The 18551-nt window shown below is 32.6% G+C and overlaps 2 protein-coding genes across 2 annotated transcripts in view; both read right to left on the bottom strand.

The window, feature by feature from the left end:
- LOC133193273 (uncharacterized) overlaps positions 1-18551 on the bottom strand; it is a 90195-nt gene that overhangs the window by 69607 nt on the left and 2037 nt on the right. The window lies entirely within an intron of this gene.
- On the bottom strand, positions 11606-17939 carry LOC133193084 (von Willebrand factor D and EGF domain-containing protein-like). The gene is made up of 10 exons (XM_061329060.1): positions 17844-17939; positions 17417-17602; positions 14539-14762; positions 14146-14392; positions 13776-13931; positions 13457-13625; positions 13010-13200; positions 12322-12561; positions 11913-12031; positions 11606-11726 (listed from the first exon to the last, which is right to left on the bottom strand). The coding sequence occupies exons 1-10, from the start codon at positions 17937-17939 to the stop codon at positions 11606-11608; spliced, it is 1749 nt and encodes a 582-aa protein (XP_061185044.1).

Here is an 18551-nt window from a genome sequence, read left to right as displayed (position 1 = left end):
CGGTTAAAGATAAATATCGGAAAACCATATATTGCAAAAAAAAAAAAAAAAAAAAAAAAAAAAGAAGATTTCTACATGATAGGTTTACTTCACAACTCCTTGCGACTAAAAAAGAGACTTCTATTAGAGACTCTCTGCATGGTTAAAGGAATCTTGCACCAACAAGAACTGCTAGGCCTAACGTTTTCTATGAGAACTATGGGTAGGGGGTGTTAATGTCGTCTTCGCAGTAGCCAGTAAGATACATCGATAAATTTTGACATTTCATTGAGTTTTAACGAGATTTTCTTTCTCTTGTTTTTGGTCATAAGCATTCATTTTATAACGCAAGAACTTTCACAAATGGGGGGGGGGGGGGGTGGGGGTGTTAATTCTTTGAATTAGTTTGTTTCAAATACACCGATGAAGAAAAGCAAAGATCTCGTATAAATGTATATTAACGAGACAGATCAAAGACAATCATGTTTCAGAAATATTTGCAATCGTTAAAGTGACAAAGAAAGGCGAAATTCTCTCTCTTTCGATCGACGCTAAATATCTTTAAATTAAAGAAAAACGAAACCTTTCTCACTCACACACATGCATTTTAACGCTATGTTTAAATTTTTGACATGTGAAAGTATTAGGCTTTTGTAGTTGTAGAAAATAGATTTAATTGCTTTTTATTTTTATTATTTTACATTTATAAACGTAATCGATCATGATCTGAAGACAATATAGAAAGCAATAGTCTCTTTCGATAATTTTAAAGATCGTTTATTGGATAATTTCTGGAATAAAATCCTTTTAGGTTTATTTTGAACACTTCCATATAAGTTATTGGTTTAACTTATCTTAAAATATGCATACCAGATCAAATGAATACAGTGCAAAACACATTTGTTAAAGTTCAATAATAATCGATCAAAATTGAAGTCTCCGAGGTGTTTCATTGGTGTTTAAGGTTTTAATAGAATTGACAGACACTTTAATTTTGACTTACATTTCAGTATAAATATGACCATTTGTCTCGGACAAATTATTTGTAAATCAGTTAAAGGTAAGGATGATCTATTTTACTACAATTACTTATTATAGTTTATAGTTGTAAGCTTGCCTGGTGTATGTTCACTTTTCTATGTGGAAGGATCATTGTAAATGAAAAAAAAGTTATTCACCAGAAAAATATCAATACTGACCGAGTCGAAGCCGAGCTTAATATTGATATTTTTCTGATGATGTATTCACTTAAAGATTTAAAAAAAAATGCCACTGAATCATAAATGGAAATAAGAATGGATTCTAAGATTTTATGATCTTGTTATAAAAACATTTTCTTAAAAACATTAGCATCCAAGTTCAAACTGTTGAAAGGATTGATGAAAAAAATATTTAGTGAACAACTTACTAGATCAAGGTAGATACGAAAAACTTATCCTATAAATGCCTTATTTGTTATTGCTAGACATTGGTCTATATCGATATTTTCTGAACATTGGTCTATATTAATATCACCTAAACATGCTTGAAGTTTTTGAAAATCTGAAACTTCAAAATGTCGAAACTGTTGCCATTCGTTGTTATATCGAATATTGCCAACATTGTGGCAAAACTAACACACATTTTATATTTTACAGACGACCTCCAAACACAGAAATGTCAAAGGTTTTGCTATGTATCGCAGTCCTTGTGACACATTTCAATTAGTCATTCACACAGACAGAATTTAGACGTGTCTGTCGACCTAATCAGCTTGACGTTGGAATCAGACGGGAGCAACAAGACAGCCAAACCACCCACACATGTGTACCGGGTCCCCTTAATGGTAGATGTTTTATACAAGGTAAAAAGACAATTTCAATATATTTAGTCATTTTTTCAAAAAACAAATTATTCTTAATTGTGGAGAGAATGCGTCTGTTCTTGCTGTAGGACTACTTCGTTTTTCTTTAAATTTATTTACGTAAGAGTCCTTTTTTTGTCTACTGATATGATTTGTGGAAATTTAAAAAGAAAATAGCAAAAGATATAAAACTGTTCTTTAAAAGGGAGATACATTTAAAACTGAATGAATGCATAATATTGCTCAAGATAGATTATATAAAAAAAAATCGCGAGTATTTTGTTTTTAACGATAATTTTCGATTTGTTGTTTCCGAGTACGAGTGTAAATTTCTTTAAGAAACAAAACCAAAAGCAAAAAAAAACAAACAAACAAACAAACAAACAAACAAAAAAAAAAAAACAAAAACAAGAAAACCACCACAAAAAACCCACAAATAAATAAATAAATAAATAAAAAAAAACAAAAAAAAACAAAAAAACCACCACAAAAAAACCCACAAAAAATTAAATAAATAAATAAATTAAAACAAAACAAAACAAAACAAAAGCAACAAAATATTCAAATTAAAATATAACATACATTAGCGTTCACGCACATGTACCAGTCTCAACAATATGATGAACGTTCTTGTTGAACAACCTTAGTAAAACTTGTTCAATTGAATAATGATTTCTACCGTGACGGTTGTATATTAAGTAAATCAGCTGTGCATTATACCGATCTTATGAAAAGACACACCTGGAATGCCTATGAAAATTATAAGTGCACGAAAATTTATCAAAATTTTATGATTTACCTTCAGTAATTAGAAAGACAGGTGTAACAAAATGTTACCTTAACTTTCAAGTAAATGTCAACTACAAAAGAATTTCCTGTTAACAAGAGGGAAATCTTGTTTGAAAAATCTCTTCTGTCAGTCATATTTTTTTAGTCTCTATATAAATATCTTGGTAATATATTTTTTAAAGATATTCTTTTTATTTGTCTTCTGCGTAGTAATCTTTGTGAGTTGTAAAGAATTTAAGCTAATGATTAATGAAGACTTTTTGCACAATGTCATAATAAAAGCTGAAATCATAATATAAATAGTCTCGAATTTGAAAGATATGTTTAACTTTAAATGACAAATAGATTAATATATTAAATGAACGTGTTAAATGAATTACGAATGGGTAAACGAGTTTTATCTATTAAGTTTGATTTAATTGAAAAAATATGGTTGTAAGTTTAGAAGAGATTACAAGCATGCTTTGCCTGCTGACCAAAAAGAACAATGCACTTCACGACTACAAATGACTTAATTAGAATAAACTTATGTCTGGAAAATGTTAGAGTTTCAAATTAAGATATTTCATTTTATTTTCAATAAAATATGGATTAAATATAGTTTAGCAAACATAAATTGGTTTGATAGATGCGGATGGTGGATTTAATTGTACAGCTGATTTCCAGCTTCAAGGTGGCCTACCCAATCGCCAGTCCCTATGCTGTGAGAAATTAAGTACAAAATATTTTATCTGACAAAAATGTTTGTAAAAAAAAACTTTAAACAGAAAGATTCAAAGTTGATATCAAAATGGTATTGTTGGCAAAAAATATGTTTTATAATTATTTTTTTTTAGATTAATCATGTCATTTTTTTACTTTAGGAATCACATTACCTAAAGTTATAAAGTTACCCAAATCATCAGTCTTTGTGTAAATTTTAACAAAGTATTTTACTTCAACATCTTGTGAAAATTATTAAAAAGTTTTAACGTTCCTGTAAACATTAACAAATCAATATGAAATAGATTGGACAATCCCTTTATTTCTCTTAAGTGAGGAGTTAACTCAAAAAATATTTTTGCGTAGCGGTTATGAGAAATTTTATGTGGTTATATTTAGCATAGGTATGCCGTTATAGAACTTTAGTTTTCGCGTAATCGAAAATTTAAGCACGAAGCGTGTTATCATGTTACATGTCCTGTGCAATTTTGAGGTACGCATGACATTTTAATATTTTTTAACGTCAACACAATAAAGTGAAGTAAATGACTACTTGATTTTTTTCTTTATCTGGGCTTTAAAATTGCCATTATTGACAGAATAATGGATACATTGAACATGAAGAGTAAACTCCCTCTATAGACACTATAGCTAGAGGGCGGGTATCGATACCTAAGAAACTTGATGACAGGACTGCTTTAAGATATGTGGGACATACAAAATGAAAGACGGAGGATGACAAGAAACACAAGCATGGGCCCAAATCACAGCTCAGTGTCGGGCAAAGAAGGAAATTCTGTGAAAAAATTGCATAATTTGATTATTGATGAAAAATGTGGTTGTGTTTGTTGGAACAGGTGTAACTACACCTATGAAGGTTAATTATAAGGCTGAAGTTTACTGTTAATATCACTGAAATTTAGGAGGTTTTGAAGGCTTCGCCCATCAGAAACCCCTGCCACTAAAAAAAATTTCCCCCTTTCAAATCAAATTCTTGCAAAAAATGTCATACATTTAACAGAAATTGAAAATTATGAGAAGTTTATATTTCTTGATATTTTTTTATCCGTTGTTGTGAAGGCATATGCATTGGGTAACCCCCCTTCGACGATTCTTAGTATATAATTTTTTTTGTCTTATTGATTTATTTTTGTGCTTGCATACTTGGAAATATGAACGCAGTTCTGAAAGAAATTAAACACCTTTTTTTTTGGAAACTTTATTTGCAAACTGTATTACTTCAATTTCTTCATCATTGTGAATTATCGATTATTTTTAATATGGATTTAAAGTAAACCGTTCCGGACAATACAATGTTTACGTGAGATAACAGGGTTTTATGTGTAACTAAATAATGTGAGAGACGTGTTTACTTTATATGATTTATGTTACTTGGTATATTTTTAATTTTCAGGATGTTTTGTTAAATTCATCATTTATAGAGCTGCAGTTTCTTTCGAATATAAAATTCTGTAAATGTACAACTTATATTCCTTTGATCTATTATAATAAAATACTGGAGAAAAAGACGAAGTACGAAAACTTCGTTGACTTCTTTTACTAGCTAAGTGCCATATTTTTCCACACTAGAGAGAAATAAAACTGGCACTACCCTAAAAATACTTAAGCTACATGTAACTATAGTTTACTGAAGTATCAAAGTTTTTACTACATTGAATCAAACTATTTTTACTGAGTTTCAGATTTTTTTTTATTTTTGTTCTCCAATCCATACATGCATATTTTTGTACAGCTGGCTTTTCGGCAGTACATTGGTGTTGAGTACCAGTTTTTTTTTTTGGATTTTAAGCTTTAAGTGAGGATTGTGGGACCTATTTAGCAAGCACCGACATGACAGCTTCTAATTGTCATGTTTTATTTTTACATTTACTAGGTGGGGTAAATACAAAGTTTAGAATGACATGAAGTGTCCTTATAGGAAACATGACATAAAGACAATGAAAATCTTGATCAAAAAACTTCCTATTTAACCTTTTACGAGACGTCATCATACACAGTACATTCAAAATTGTTTCAAATTTATTTTAAAGGAATGGAAAAAAATGGAATTTGATCAAGTCAGCGCTAAATAAAAACGCTTATCGGGCGCCTAAACAGTTATTGTTCAATAGAACTACATGTGTTAAAATGTGCAGTCAAAGTATTTAGCACCTCAATTGGAGATATTTTGTTACAAAATTAAATACATTGATTACAATTTTTAAAAAATCACATACAAGTATATCTCATTTTTTTTTTTTTATATATATAATTTCACTTTTCTTTCACTGACGATTTTCATTAAATCCATCAATCACTCGTCCTGAATTTCTAAGGCAATATTTGTTTGCCAGTTTGTAATTGAGAAATGATTTTTTTTTGTATATTACAATTTTTATATTGTTGAACAGGTGCGATATTCGTATAAAGACATCAAAGAAAAACCTTCGATAAAATATGGCATGTAAAATGTTGCAATATTCACTCGTTTTCATTTGTATTGTATAATGTTCTATTTATGTTGTATAATATATGTATTTAATGACTTCCCATGTGTATTAATAAAATAACTATCCATTTATATTATATAATTTTACAACTGTAATATGTAATGTATATTTTCATTTGAATATATTTTTGGTGTCTGGATAGAATAATTCTAAATTTGTTCTGCTATCCTCCATATGTATTGTATATTTTCTTGTATTTCATTTTAATGAGACTCTCATATAATCCCTACAATAATTATTATAATTATTATTAATTATAATCCTTGTACCACCTATTTTACGTTTCGATCGTATAATTATTTGAGGTACAACTTGGCACAACATACCCGATAAAGAGGTTACTTATCTTGTCAGGCAACTGCTCCTAAACTCCTGAAAGAAAATCAATTGTACCATCACAGAACCTCATTTACATACAGCCAAGAAATGGACTTTGCCATTTACGCACTTTGGATGGGGTTCCATTTTTTTGCTTCCAATGCTCAAAATACCTAACCTTTATTGTCGTATCCCCTGTTGTCGCTTCTTATAACATATAAAGGTTTTGATAACTCGGTAGCAGCGGTCATAATGTAATAGACTTATCGAATACGAATTTTATATGTAAATGCTTACAGATAAGAAATCTTATATGTATTTGTTTGTTGATAACAAGTCTGATAGAGTGTATTGTTAATAAATCGGTCGCATGGCGTGTTTGTTAAAGCTCACTCGGTAGAGCGCAACGTGATTGAGAAGTTATAGGTTCAAGCCCCGGCCACGACAGACCTAAAATCGATAAAAAATAGATAGCATCTGTTCCTTTTCCAAGCACTCGGCACTTTGAAGAGAAAGTCTTTCGCATCAGACCTTAAAAACTGGTCCCTTGTAACAAAAGGCATTGGCACATTAAATATTCTTCACTGCTCATTGGCCCTGAGTGTCGAGTAAAGGTTAATGGAAACCCTTCACCGATAATGGTGACGTTTCTATGTAAGTGAAAAATTCTCGAATGGAATGTAAAACAACATATAATCATGAAATATGAAGAAAACGAACAGTATTCATTCTCGAAAAGTCCAGTGAAACGATTCAAATTTGGAGCAGAGCAAACACGGACCTCACAATTTAGAGGTGGGATCAGGTGCTATGGAGGAGTGAGCATCCCCTGCCGACCGGTCACACCCACCATATGCTCATTGTCATGATCGGGGAAAAACGGAAAAAAATCCGTAGACAGTTCAATGTATAAATAATGGCATAACAATTAGTATGACAAACGTCAGCATTTGACTCAAGGATAAGTTTTATGTACTGACAATGTCATTGTATGGACCGTAAAACTTGCGAAAAGGTGACTTCAAAAGAGACTGTTGATATCCTTGTTTTATCAACTTGTTTGTCAATAGCTTGCCCTCGTTTTAGAAATTGTTCATACGTAGAGCATGCTCTTGCGTATCGAATCAACTGAGAGACATACATGTAAACCCCACATGCAACTGATAAGGGTATAGTGCTACATAAATAAGGGAAGTTGACGATTTAAAAGATAAAGTCATCACGTTTATCATAAATTAAAGCTTTGTTGTTAGGTTACCATTATCGTCTTTTTCTAGTATAATATCTGAATATGAAACAGATGTGTCAGAATCTGTAGTATCTTTTATTTCAAGCTCACTGGAATATATCGAGTCGACATATGAATGAAAGTAACTATTGTTAATTGATAATACGTCGTCGATATAACGAAATGTTGAGTTGAAAGCCACAAAAAGTGTTTTCTTCTTCTCATGAAAGACATCCCTAACCCTAACCTTGTGAAAGACACAAAATTTTTTATCCAATTTCAGTGCATCTATCAACTAAACTTAGGGCCAAGAAACATTGTCCCCTAATTATTGCACAGATCACTGTCCAATTAACATATACTTGAATGACAATTGAATTGAATTAGTGTTTCCATATATTGAATATAAAGCGTATCCAAAAACTTAAGTCCGTAGCATCAGTTATCTTAATTAACAGTATATAGAATAAGACTTTAAATCAAGTTTACCAGTTGAAGACTAAGATAAGGGCACTTTTAATGCTATTTTATTTTCTGTGTAATATTTCTAGCATTGTTTTAGCCTCAACTGACCCAGTGGGATATGGGTTGCAGATTTCAATTCACAAACATGTAGCTGATTGCAGACTTACACCAAACAATTTAAGATATGTAGTTCAGAAACCAAATACCATAACACACGTCTTTATGTTACACTGTAAATACATATAACTGAAATTTGAAGCTTTATTGCAAATTTAGTTAAAATTTGTCCAGTATCTCTAAAGATGAAGATACATGTATAACATGTCGTGTAAGATAGCAGAAAGACGAACAACACGTAACTCTGTTTAGAAAAATGCTCACTGGTCTTTGACTCAGATAAGCTTGATAAAAAACAATACTGCTGAAATATCTATACTACTATATTAAAATAATAGACTCGAATTTTTGGCCCTTAATACCGATAAATTGAAAGAGTACCGTCTTTTGTTTTATATATTTTAAACATCATTGGTACTTGAAGATTGCCAATTTGTTTTTATTTTTTCTCAATTAAGCTTCGCTAATTAATAATCAACGAAAATTCCTCAAAAAATTCCGGAAATCATCTGGATTTTTTGGATTTTACAATCTTATGCGTGCGCATTACATTCACGCTAAATCACGGTGTTCAAATCAATCTCGCTTGCAGAGTTGTCGTTCGTTTCTCTCTCATACACGAATGTATGAGCCGATGGTCGAGAGTGTGTTCAAATCAGAGAAGACAAAAGTAAATACTAAGTAGGTATATTTGTTTTATTGTATAATTTCTCTAATAAGAAATCATTAATATATATGAACAGAATATATAGCAAATTTCAAATGAAAATTTACAAGTATTTGTCATAGGCGTCGGAACGGGGGGGGGTCTAGGGGGGCTTAGCCCCCCACTTTTTTTTTGCAAAGATAGACATAATATAGGCATTGAAAATTGGGGCTTACCTTTTTTTCGTTTATTTAGCACCCCCTCCCCCCACTTTCAAATAGCCACCCCACTTTCAATTTGCTTCCGACGCCTATGTTTGTATTATCGTTTCTGAGTTTATATCATACAAATGTGATATTGTGGCCACGTGGGTAATCATTCGCCATCTCGGAGACACATTTATTATATGTTATTTATATCTCTGGCCATCTCAACGGAGGCAAAAAGCTCATGATCGTAGGAGCAATATTAATGTAACTACCCGATTTTATTTTATCCCTCCTTTCTTTTATGCTTTTTTGGGGGGAACTGAAGGGTGGGGGGTGTTACAACTCCAGTTAGAATCACATCTTAGTGAAGTAGGCATTCTTTTTCCGCCAAAAATTACAATAACTACTATATTAAAATTATAGACTCGAATTTTTGGCCTTTAATACCGATAAATCGGAAGAATACTGTCTTTTGTTTTATATATTTTATACATCATTGGTACTTGAAGATTACCAATTTGTTTTTATTTCTTCTCAATTAAGCTTCTATTTTTATTACTTTTTCTATGTATTAATTCAAGGATATTACATTAATTTTTATCAAAACAGACAGTCTTTTACAGATTATATACCTGTCTATTACCTGTGTATATATAAAGTATATGTATTAGCAGTGCTTAACTGTTTTATTGTTGAGGTCATATTTTGAACAAGTTGAGACCTGCAGTGTTAAAATTGTTACAAAAATTTTTACACCTTTACTTTAATATCTGATTGTGTAAAAAATACCAGCTTAGCACATTTCTTCATTTTCATTACTTTGCTTGATATGTATCAGCAGTGTGCTCAACTCTTTGCTGTTGTCATATTTTCAATAAATATCCATTATTTTTTTCATTAAATTTGTTTGGAAAGGTGAAATTTATGTAAGCTCCGGTGTGAATCAAACTCATGATTTGATTTATAGCTAGCGGGGGGTCAAATCCATTCTGCGCTACGCCGTTACGCAACAATTTTGAAAAAAAAGAACAAAAACAAAAAACAAAAAACAAAACAAACACAAAAAACCCAGAATTATATTCACATTCATTGTTTATTTCAAAAGTATCTTACAATAGGAATGTGTCGATGTATCTATTTTGTAAATGTCCGATATGCACATGGATGCATTCATAACAATGTCAACCCGTGCACGCACGGGTCAAAGTCTAGTATCAATTAAGTTTCTATCATGAATATCACGTTTAACTAAAGAAACTATGAAGGGATGCGTTTGTATACAAATCCGACTTCCAAAAACTTCTGCACGTTTGAAATGAAACAACCAACTTCATATTAATATTAAAGCTTGAATTTCGTTCCTCTGCCTCCCCCCCCCCCCCCCGTAAAAAATCAGTATTTTTTTTAGAAAGTATCCATGGTTATGAATATACATGCTTGTTATAAAATAAATTCAAGAAATTTACTTTTTTGTTATAAAATAAAAACTCACAATTCAAAGGTAAAATATATCATATGTGAAAGGTTAGAAGAATAACAGTCTCCTACAAATAAAATACATTACTCATATCTAAATATGTTCTGTGCTCCACATTAAGTAATTTGATGTCAATAATCATTCCTGTTTTTTCGTTTGTTTTTATTTTGCATCAATTAAAACAGCACAACAACATTCAATGCCTTTCAGATTATCATTCCCTATTACAATAAACGTTACAGATTTATGAAATATAATATTTGATAAATCATATCCATGTAGTTTATATTCACATCATGCTTTCATCCCATTACAACAATATACATGCACGTAATTTAAAAAAAAATTCTTTTCATTACACTCTACATCACAAGCCTATTTATCTGAATGAGACATTGTTCTCTACTCTCCTACATAAATCTTTTATTTTTCTTTTTATATGTAAAGAAAAAACAGAAAAAAAACATACACATAAAATCTATCTATTGTACAAAATGTGTTTTGTTATTAATAATCAGTATCAATTTGCCTCTTAAAGCAGGTCGAAAAATTAGTATAAATATGTACAAATAAACAACGCATACTACAAGCAAAACTGAAAGGATAAAGATACTAGCTGTATACACAGAAAGAATTGTCAAACTCAATATCTTTGATATCTACTGGCGTTGATATTACGAGATCCTCCACTGGATTTGAAATGATGAAGAGGTGCGTGCGGAACGTAGGATTTTCCACTGTGGGACAGGGAAGAATTGGTATTATACTGAGGCTCTGTGGTTGGTTTTCCCGCCTCAACGAGGTCTCTCCAGTTCCTGTTCGGTTCATTGTTTTCTTGTTGATTTCCTTGATGTTTTCTCCTGTTTAATAATGAAAGAAAAACTGTGACTTATTATTCATACCCGTGTCTGACAAGACTTTGCCGTTTAAAAAATGGTCACAACAGTCAATGCGTAAAACGCCTTTTATTTGAATCGTTATTGTTGACTGTTGTTCTACGCCTCGGTTAAGAAAGAAATACCAATGTGTAGCAAAGAAGACATTGAGCCCTAAGTTAGGGAAAATTATCCAGCAGATCCTAGACCTTTTGAACGGTTCATTTCAAATGAGATGTTTGCCCTAATTTTTTTTTCTGATTGTTCAATCTCTTAATTTTAAAACCCAGGAATACTTACGATTTACTACATTTTCTGGCTACCAGTCCAGTGATTATCATTATTAATACAATTCCAACAATAGAACTAGAGACTCCAACTATCAAATAGGTATTTTTAAGTTTTGCTGGAGTCGATTGTTCTTTGGCATCTTTTGTTTTTTCTTGTTCAACAGTCGTAATAGAAGTTGTAGTCTCTTCTATTTGTTCTGTGGAGCTCATCGATGTGGATTCTGTGTCTCTGTGGATCATTGTTGTTGTCATACTTTCTGTTGCTGTTTGTCCACAGGCTACGTAGATAAAAATATTTATATTCGGCCAACTTTAAAACTATGTTTGCCCTCTCCCGACTTACGATAAAAAATTGGATCCTTCCGTTTATTGCTTCTTTCAATGATTTTTGAAAGGAACTTAAAACACAATCACATCGAAACCGTACAAAACGAAAATGAGAACGAAGTATCCTAATTAGACACTTACATTCATTTTCTGTCCAGTTGAATTTATCATTTGTTGCATTACAGTAAAGACAGTCATTGATTGAACTATTCTGCATGGGGCTAATGCATGTGCTATCGATGTAACAAAAATTTTCCTGTAAATAACATAAAAATGAGATTTTTCCTGTTAAAAGAATTCAGAGCTTTTCAGATATTAATATTTGTATGCAAGATCAAAACGACTTTTTAAAATACCTACATTGTTTTTTTTAAGACAAATAGGGATAAAAATAAAGGTCTGCTTCCGAAATTCAAACAACGATATTACCAAATAAGTACTCAGGATGTTCAGGTATTTTCATATCCATAAAGGTCGATTAGAACAAAGTACTTCGTATATATTAAAATGTACTCCAAAAAGGTTTAAAAAGAAAGCAACACTTACCTTTAGGGTAAGATACACATTTCCGGATTCATTGTGGTACTCTTGACAATGAGACTGGTATATAATAACCTTATACGTGTCTGTAAAACGTACTCCGTCATTGGAGATGTTAAACCTGATTTCAGTCATCCACATACCAGATGTGTCATACGGAAGCGGACAGAATCCCTCAAATAAGGTTCTCTCTTGTAAATTCATCTGTCTCTTTTGCTCAATTTCTTCTGTTTGGTTAATATCAGTCTGAAAAAAATATTTTAAGAAAACTTAATTATTGCTGAAAAAGGAAATATGCTATAACCTTGTCATAAGAACCATTATATAAATATTCAAGGTTTGATTGTATGTTGTTTTACGTTTCATTCAAGAATTTTTCACTCATATTGAGACATCACCATATATCGGTGAAGAGCTTCAAAACTAGACTTTTACTCGGGGCTATTGAGCAGTAAGGGATCTTTATCGTGCCAACCCCTACCCTGATACGGGGGATTTTTAAGGGTTTTTAAGTTCTCATCCGAAAGAAAGCAACTTTCACTTAAAAGTGCCGAGCTCTTAGCAAAGGAACAGTTGCTACTTTTTACCGTCTTAGGTCTGTCGCGGCCGTGAACCCACCCACCTTTCCATCACAAATCGAGCCATTTTATGATTGAGCTAACATTACATTTACAAAATAATTTTTCAGATATACCTGTTTCACGGTAAGGTAACATATCGAGTCCATGTTTTCAAAGAAATATTTTCCCATGATGGTGGCCTCTTTGCAGGTTGTAGTAGAGAGATCACAAAGACCAGCACTGGGAACACTTGTAATTGTGGGAGGTCCGAGAAAATCAAAGGAGCAGTCGCTCCCCCCAAAGCCAGCGTCACATGTACAGTTTCCTGAAAAAAGATTATACATTTTATCTATGTGTAGGAGCAAAGCCATTTCCCTGTACTCAAAATATACACATCAAAAGTCTTGAAAATATTTTTTTTGATTCAGATTTGATATTTTGAAAAATTATTAAGCTATTTGTTTAAATGACTTTATCTTAATTATACCCGTTCAATTTTTGTATGTTCTGCTTCTTTATTTTCAAATGAAAACATAAGCAAATAAGTTCCGTTATATTGTATGATCTAATGAATGCACTACCTCCATCACAAGTGCCATGTCCGGTACAGTTGCTTGGACAGAGGTTTTGTATTGTATAGGTAACTTCCGGTTCTGATTCTTGCAGTGTGGCATTCAAGAGAACAAACGTGGAACACTGCTGTAGAGCGGCTTCGACGTGAATCTGCGTTAGGTTATCATCGCCTGTCATCTGAAAACAGATTTAAGCATTGAATTTGTTCAATTCAAACTTCTTTTATGCAAAAGAGGCCACGATTTCAGTACAATTAATTGATACTAGAGCATGTCATTCTGCAGTATATGTCACAAATGAAATACATTGTACTTTTATTTAACTTACTCTTATGTCTTCAATACAGTTGGATAATGTTACATTACTAAGGTCGGTTACATATTGTTGACAGGTGTTGTATTCACGTGAATTTTCAAAAGCCTGGAGGCAAACTGTTTCGGAGTATTCGGTCGACCGTACGTAGGAAATAGTACGTTTCTTTCTCTGAAATAGTTAAATGCAAGACGTCTAATCAAGATATAACTTTCATCGTGTTTTCCAAAGAAATTGCTCCTTATATTTTTCAAAGTAAGTATGATGTTTCAAGATGGATATTGTTTTTCCATCTATAAAAAATGGATCTAGAAATTTTCATTAGGTACCGGTAAATACGCTTAAGTAATTTTAACATAATTGAAATAGATAAATAATTGCATACAATTAAAGGATCCATTTGCCTGTACATATCGGACACATCCCGTTTACGTCTTCTGTTTTGTACAAGGTCTACGTTACATTTATACTGTTTGCCTCGGTTTGAGTTGCAGGGTGTGAACGTGTTGTAGGAGCATTGGGTTTTCCCGCTTTCTGTGCATGTACAGTGAGGAACAAGAATGGTGGACACAGATTGCAAACTGCTGTATACTACAGAGTCACCGCGAAAGAGATTTTCGTTGTCCATAATCCTACGTAATAGAAAGGCATATAGTGTTATTTTATATCAGATTATATGAACAGTTAAACTATAAATTGTAAGGTAATAAACTGTAATAAATTACAGTTAAATTGGAAAAATTAATAAATTGTTTTAAACCCAAATATTGATACATACTTCCATGACTCGGAGAAACCATTAGGAGATGTCAATCCGATGTTATCTGTAATAGTACTGTTTCGTCTTCTGAAGTCGTTTTCCCTAACACCATCAAAATATCCACACAAACCATCAGCATTTCCTACATCCATAGCAGAGGGGAGAATTTCTAGGTCGATGTTATAATGCCCATTCCAATCCATAATATAAATAGCCAGTGACGTACCAGTGGGAAAATATATCTGAATATGCCAGAATAAAGATTGATAACATAAAACCATCAAAAACATAAAGAAAACTTTGTGTCTGTGTGAATTCTAAAACTGTACAGATCTTTATAGAAATCAGACCAAAATAATAGAAATAGCTGCGTTTTAAAAAGTACAAATTTTTTTTTCGTAACCAGTGACAGCAGTTCTCAAAATCAGAAACCGTAAACTATTACTTATTAGGTTTGTTAAGGACTGACTACATAATATATCGGGTTGATCATAATATATCGGGTTGATCAATCGCATAGACGGCGATGCGGAGCCGAGCCGTCTATGAGATTGATCAACCCGATATGTTTCAGTGGACGAACGAAAATAAATTTACGAATTTACTTATTTCTCGAGGATGATGAGGGACATTAACGCAAGACAGATCCATAGAAACCTTTATAAAGGCGGGGGGGGGGGGGTGAGGGGCACTAAAATGACAAGGAAAAAAAAAATAACTGCCGAAACTCGAGACAACGTAGAATCTCCATCTATTTCTTTGTTCCCATTCTCACTCAAATTGGGGATATTAATTTGCCTGTCCGTCCGTCTGTTTTTCTGTCTATATGTAAATCTTTCGTTTGGGGACGATATCTCAAGAAGCCTTTGATCGATTGATTGTCTCTTGTTTAACGTCCCATTCGAGAATTTATCACTGATATAGAGACGTCACCATATACCGGTGAAGGGCTTCAAATTTTGACCTTTATTCGGCACTCAGGGCCATTGTGCAGTGAGGGATCTTTGTCGTGCCAACTCCCGAGGTGACACGCGGGGCCTCGGTTTTTAAGGTCTCATCCGAAAGACCTTGAACTTTCACTTCAAAGTGCTTAGCGCCTTGCGAAGGAACAGTTGCTACCAATTTTTTATCGACTTAGGTCAGTCGCGGCCGAGATTCGAACTCACGACCTCCCGATCACGGAGCGAGCGCTCTACCGACTGAGCTACCGTGAACGGTAAGAGGCCCTTTGAGCTTTTGCAATGAACTTTTATACCACGACTTCCTATGGCCTAAAAAATACCCCCGTTTATTCTGAGGTCTAAAGGTAAAAGGTCAAGTTTCAAGATAATAACTTTAATTATCTTAGAGCTTTCTTCAATAAAATTTAATATCAACTCCCTTTGGCCTAAAGAAGAATCCTTTCCATCTTGAGGTCAAAAGTCATCAATTCATGCATTTTCTATAAAACTGTTTTCCTCCAAACTATGTCTTACAAAGACTAAGATTTTGCAATGAAATTTTTTAGAAAAAAACTTCCCATGGCTTAATAAAACCATATTCATGTTGAGGTCAAAAAGTCAAAGGTCAATATTAGAAATATATATAGGATACATATTTTTTAGATGATACTTTAAGTTTTTTTTCTGTAAGCTTTTGCAATGGTCATGAATTCTTAAAAAAACTTTAAAAGACTCGTATTGACTATAAGGTCAAAGCTGAAAGGTCAAGGTTTTACTTTTTTCGTTCTCCATCCGCAAAATGTTTCTTCTTATTTCCTTAAGCGGAGGACACAAATCGCTGAATAAGCTTGTTAGTCTTACTTTAATACGATGACGACACTCTATACTCCCTATTGAAACAAAATGTGGAGGAGCACATCCTTTGAGCGATATAGAATCTGGGGGATCTACTGCGTTTGAATGATAAAGAATCTATGGTGAAAATTTGTTTGACATCATTTCTTAAAAAGAGCCACTAATTTAATTCAAGAAGAAAACATTATGGAAGGTATTTTCCCTAATAAATGATTTTTAATATCGATAGGTACGAACAGACACTCGGACGGACGTCGGCACTTCAAACGTTTTTTACCTAAGCTTTATACTATAAGTGTTTGTATTGATATTAAATTTTATTTTATACTTGTATTTTTGCTAGTTCTTTGCCTTTTTTATGATCATGATCTGATTTTTCCTTTTTTTCATGAAATATATGGAGATAACGAACAGTATTCAAGTATTCATTATTTACTTCTCCATATGCTCCAGGGATTAAAATAGCGCCACTCTATAACACTCTGACTTTGCGTTTGTGATAACTTGTTTTTTTTTTAATTTTAATGATAAAATAAAAAAGGAAGGGTAAAAAATTGCGATTGTTTTGGCGGACGGAAATTGAAATCTTTTACAGTATATAATATTTAGTAATAATAGTTAAACTTCTGAAGGCAAAACCTTTGTTTAGGATGAGTGTTAACTGTAATTTTACTTTTTGCAAATTCTATATTATCGTGAACCCGTGTTACAGTTTTTAAAAACTGCAAGAAGTACAGAATATATCACCCCTGTATATATTCCTATCCTGCTGCTCATTAATTCTCTCATCAACAATCGTTGTTATGTAAATTCGTACGCCATGTTGTATTAATTACTGCTTATAGATTTATTATCAGTACTCTTTTTTAAAAATAAAATTACGTGTCTTAAATGCAATTAAAAAATACAGATTATGGACCATGGAGCAGCTCGTATCAAGGTTTACTGTCATTGCAAAACCACCTGTGGAGAACTCTTACAACAAACAACATGTTCATAAAATAAAGCATCCATAATCATAATTCGTAAGAAATCATATATAATTATTAACCTGCACATCAAGTGTACTCTAGTTAGGTTATTGAAACTTTTTTCCCGACCTTATAGTATTTGTCGTAGATTTTCGTGACTTTTAAAACATTGTCCTCGCACAGCTCATAGCTGATGACTTTATTTTCTCCACACAAATCTATGACGAAGACATCTCTTCCGGCTCTTGCTGCGACTGCGCAGACACACCAAGGACCATCGTATGATGGGATACATAGGTGATGTTTAGACTGAATCTAAAATGCAGTTCATAAAGTGTTAGAGAAAAGGTCAAAGTAAGCTCACTTTTATGTACACTGGCCTCAGTTTCTAACTTGTACATAATTTACGTGACCCTGTCCTTTATTTTATACCAGATGAAACATGTATTGTTTAAATTCACATTGAAGTCTCAAAAATATTTAATTGAGTTATTCAAATTAATTTAATCATTGCTTTAAAAAGTAAAATAGAGCATTTAAATTCGATCAGACTTACCCATTGTAGTTGGTGTTGATTTCGATAATTTATAAATTCTCCAGGTATATGACATTGGTATGATCTGTGGGGGGAAAATGATATTATCTTTAACATAGATTGCCTATCAATTAAACTTATCAAGTTCTTAAGCATTGTTTAATGTTTATATCCGTGATAATTTGAATTATTTTTTAATTATCATAGTCGCCCGCGTGGTGCAGTAGTTAGAGCGTCTGATCTAGATTCGCGGAGTAAGGAGTTGATCCTTACGTCGCGGGTTCGAATCCCACTGCGGGACGTGGAGACCGGTCCTTCGGATGAGACCGTATAAACCGAGGTCCCGTGTAGCAGTAGGTGCTGGCACGAAAAAGATCCCTCATTGCTCAATGGCCCTAAGTGCCGAGCATAGGTCAAATTTGTAGCCCACCACCGGCAAATGGTGGCGTCTCCGTATGAGTGAAAAATTCTCGAGAGGGACGTTAAACAACAAACAATAAATCAATCAATTATCATATCGTGCATCAGCAAATGTGATTATATAATCATTTAGTAAAAAAAATTACATACTTCAATGTTTGTTATCTTTTAATAAGATATCTGTCTTATTTATTATTGAATGACCTTTTCTAATATGAAAGAAATTTGCATTCCACGTTCCTTTATATAGATGCATACATACATGTAATACAATAATGCTTTAACCCAATATAAAGACAAAAACACTTA

This window comes from Saccostrea echinata, unplaced genomic scaffold, assembly GCF_033153115.1.
Source record: "Saccostrea echinata isolate AGI-Se365-2 ecotype Australia unplaced genomic scaffold, CSIRO_AGI_Sech_v1 ptg000027l, whole genome shotgun sequence".
Taxonomy (NCBI): Eukaryota; Metazoa; Mollusca; class Bivalvia; order Ostreida; family Ostreidae; genus Saccostrea; species Saccostrea echinata.
This window is presented reverse-complemented; position numbering and strand designations above follow the sequence as displayed.

Excerpts from the sequence above, each read along its gene's own strand:
- LOC133193084 (XM_061329060.1), bottom strand. The coding sequence starts at position 17,939 with ATGTTAAAGATAATATCATTTTCCCCCCACAGATCATACCAATGTCAT. Across the intron at positions 14,393-14,538 it reads GGTTTCTCCGAGTCATGGAA|GATTATGGACAACGAAAATC; the intron begins GTATGTATCAAT and ends TCTATTACGTAG. Across the intron at positions 12,562-13,009 it reads GTTACCTTACCGTGAAACAG|ACTGATATTAACCAAACAGA; the intron begins GTATATCTGAAA and ends TATTTTTTTCAG.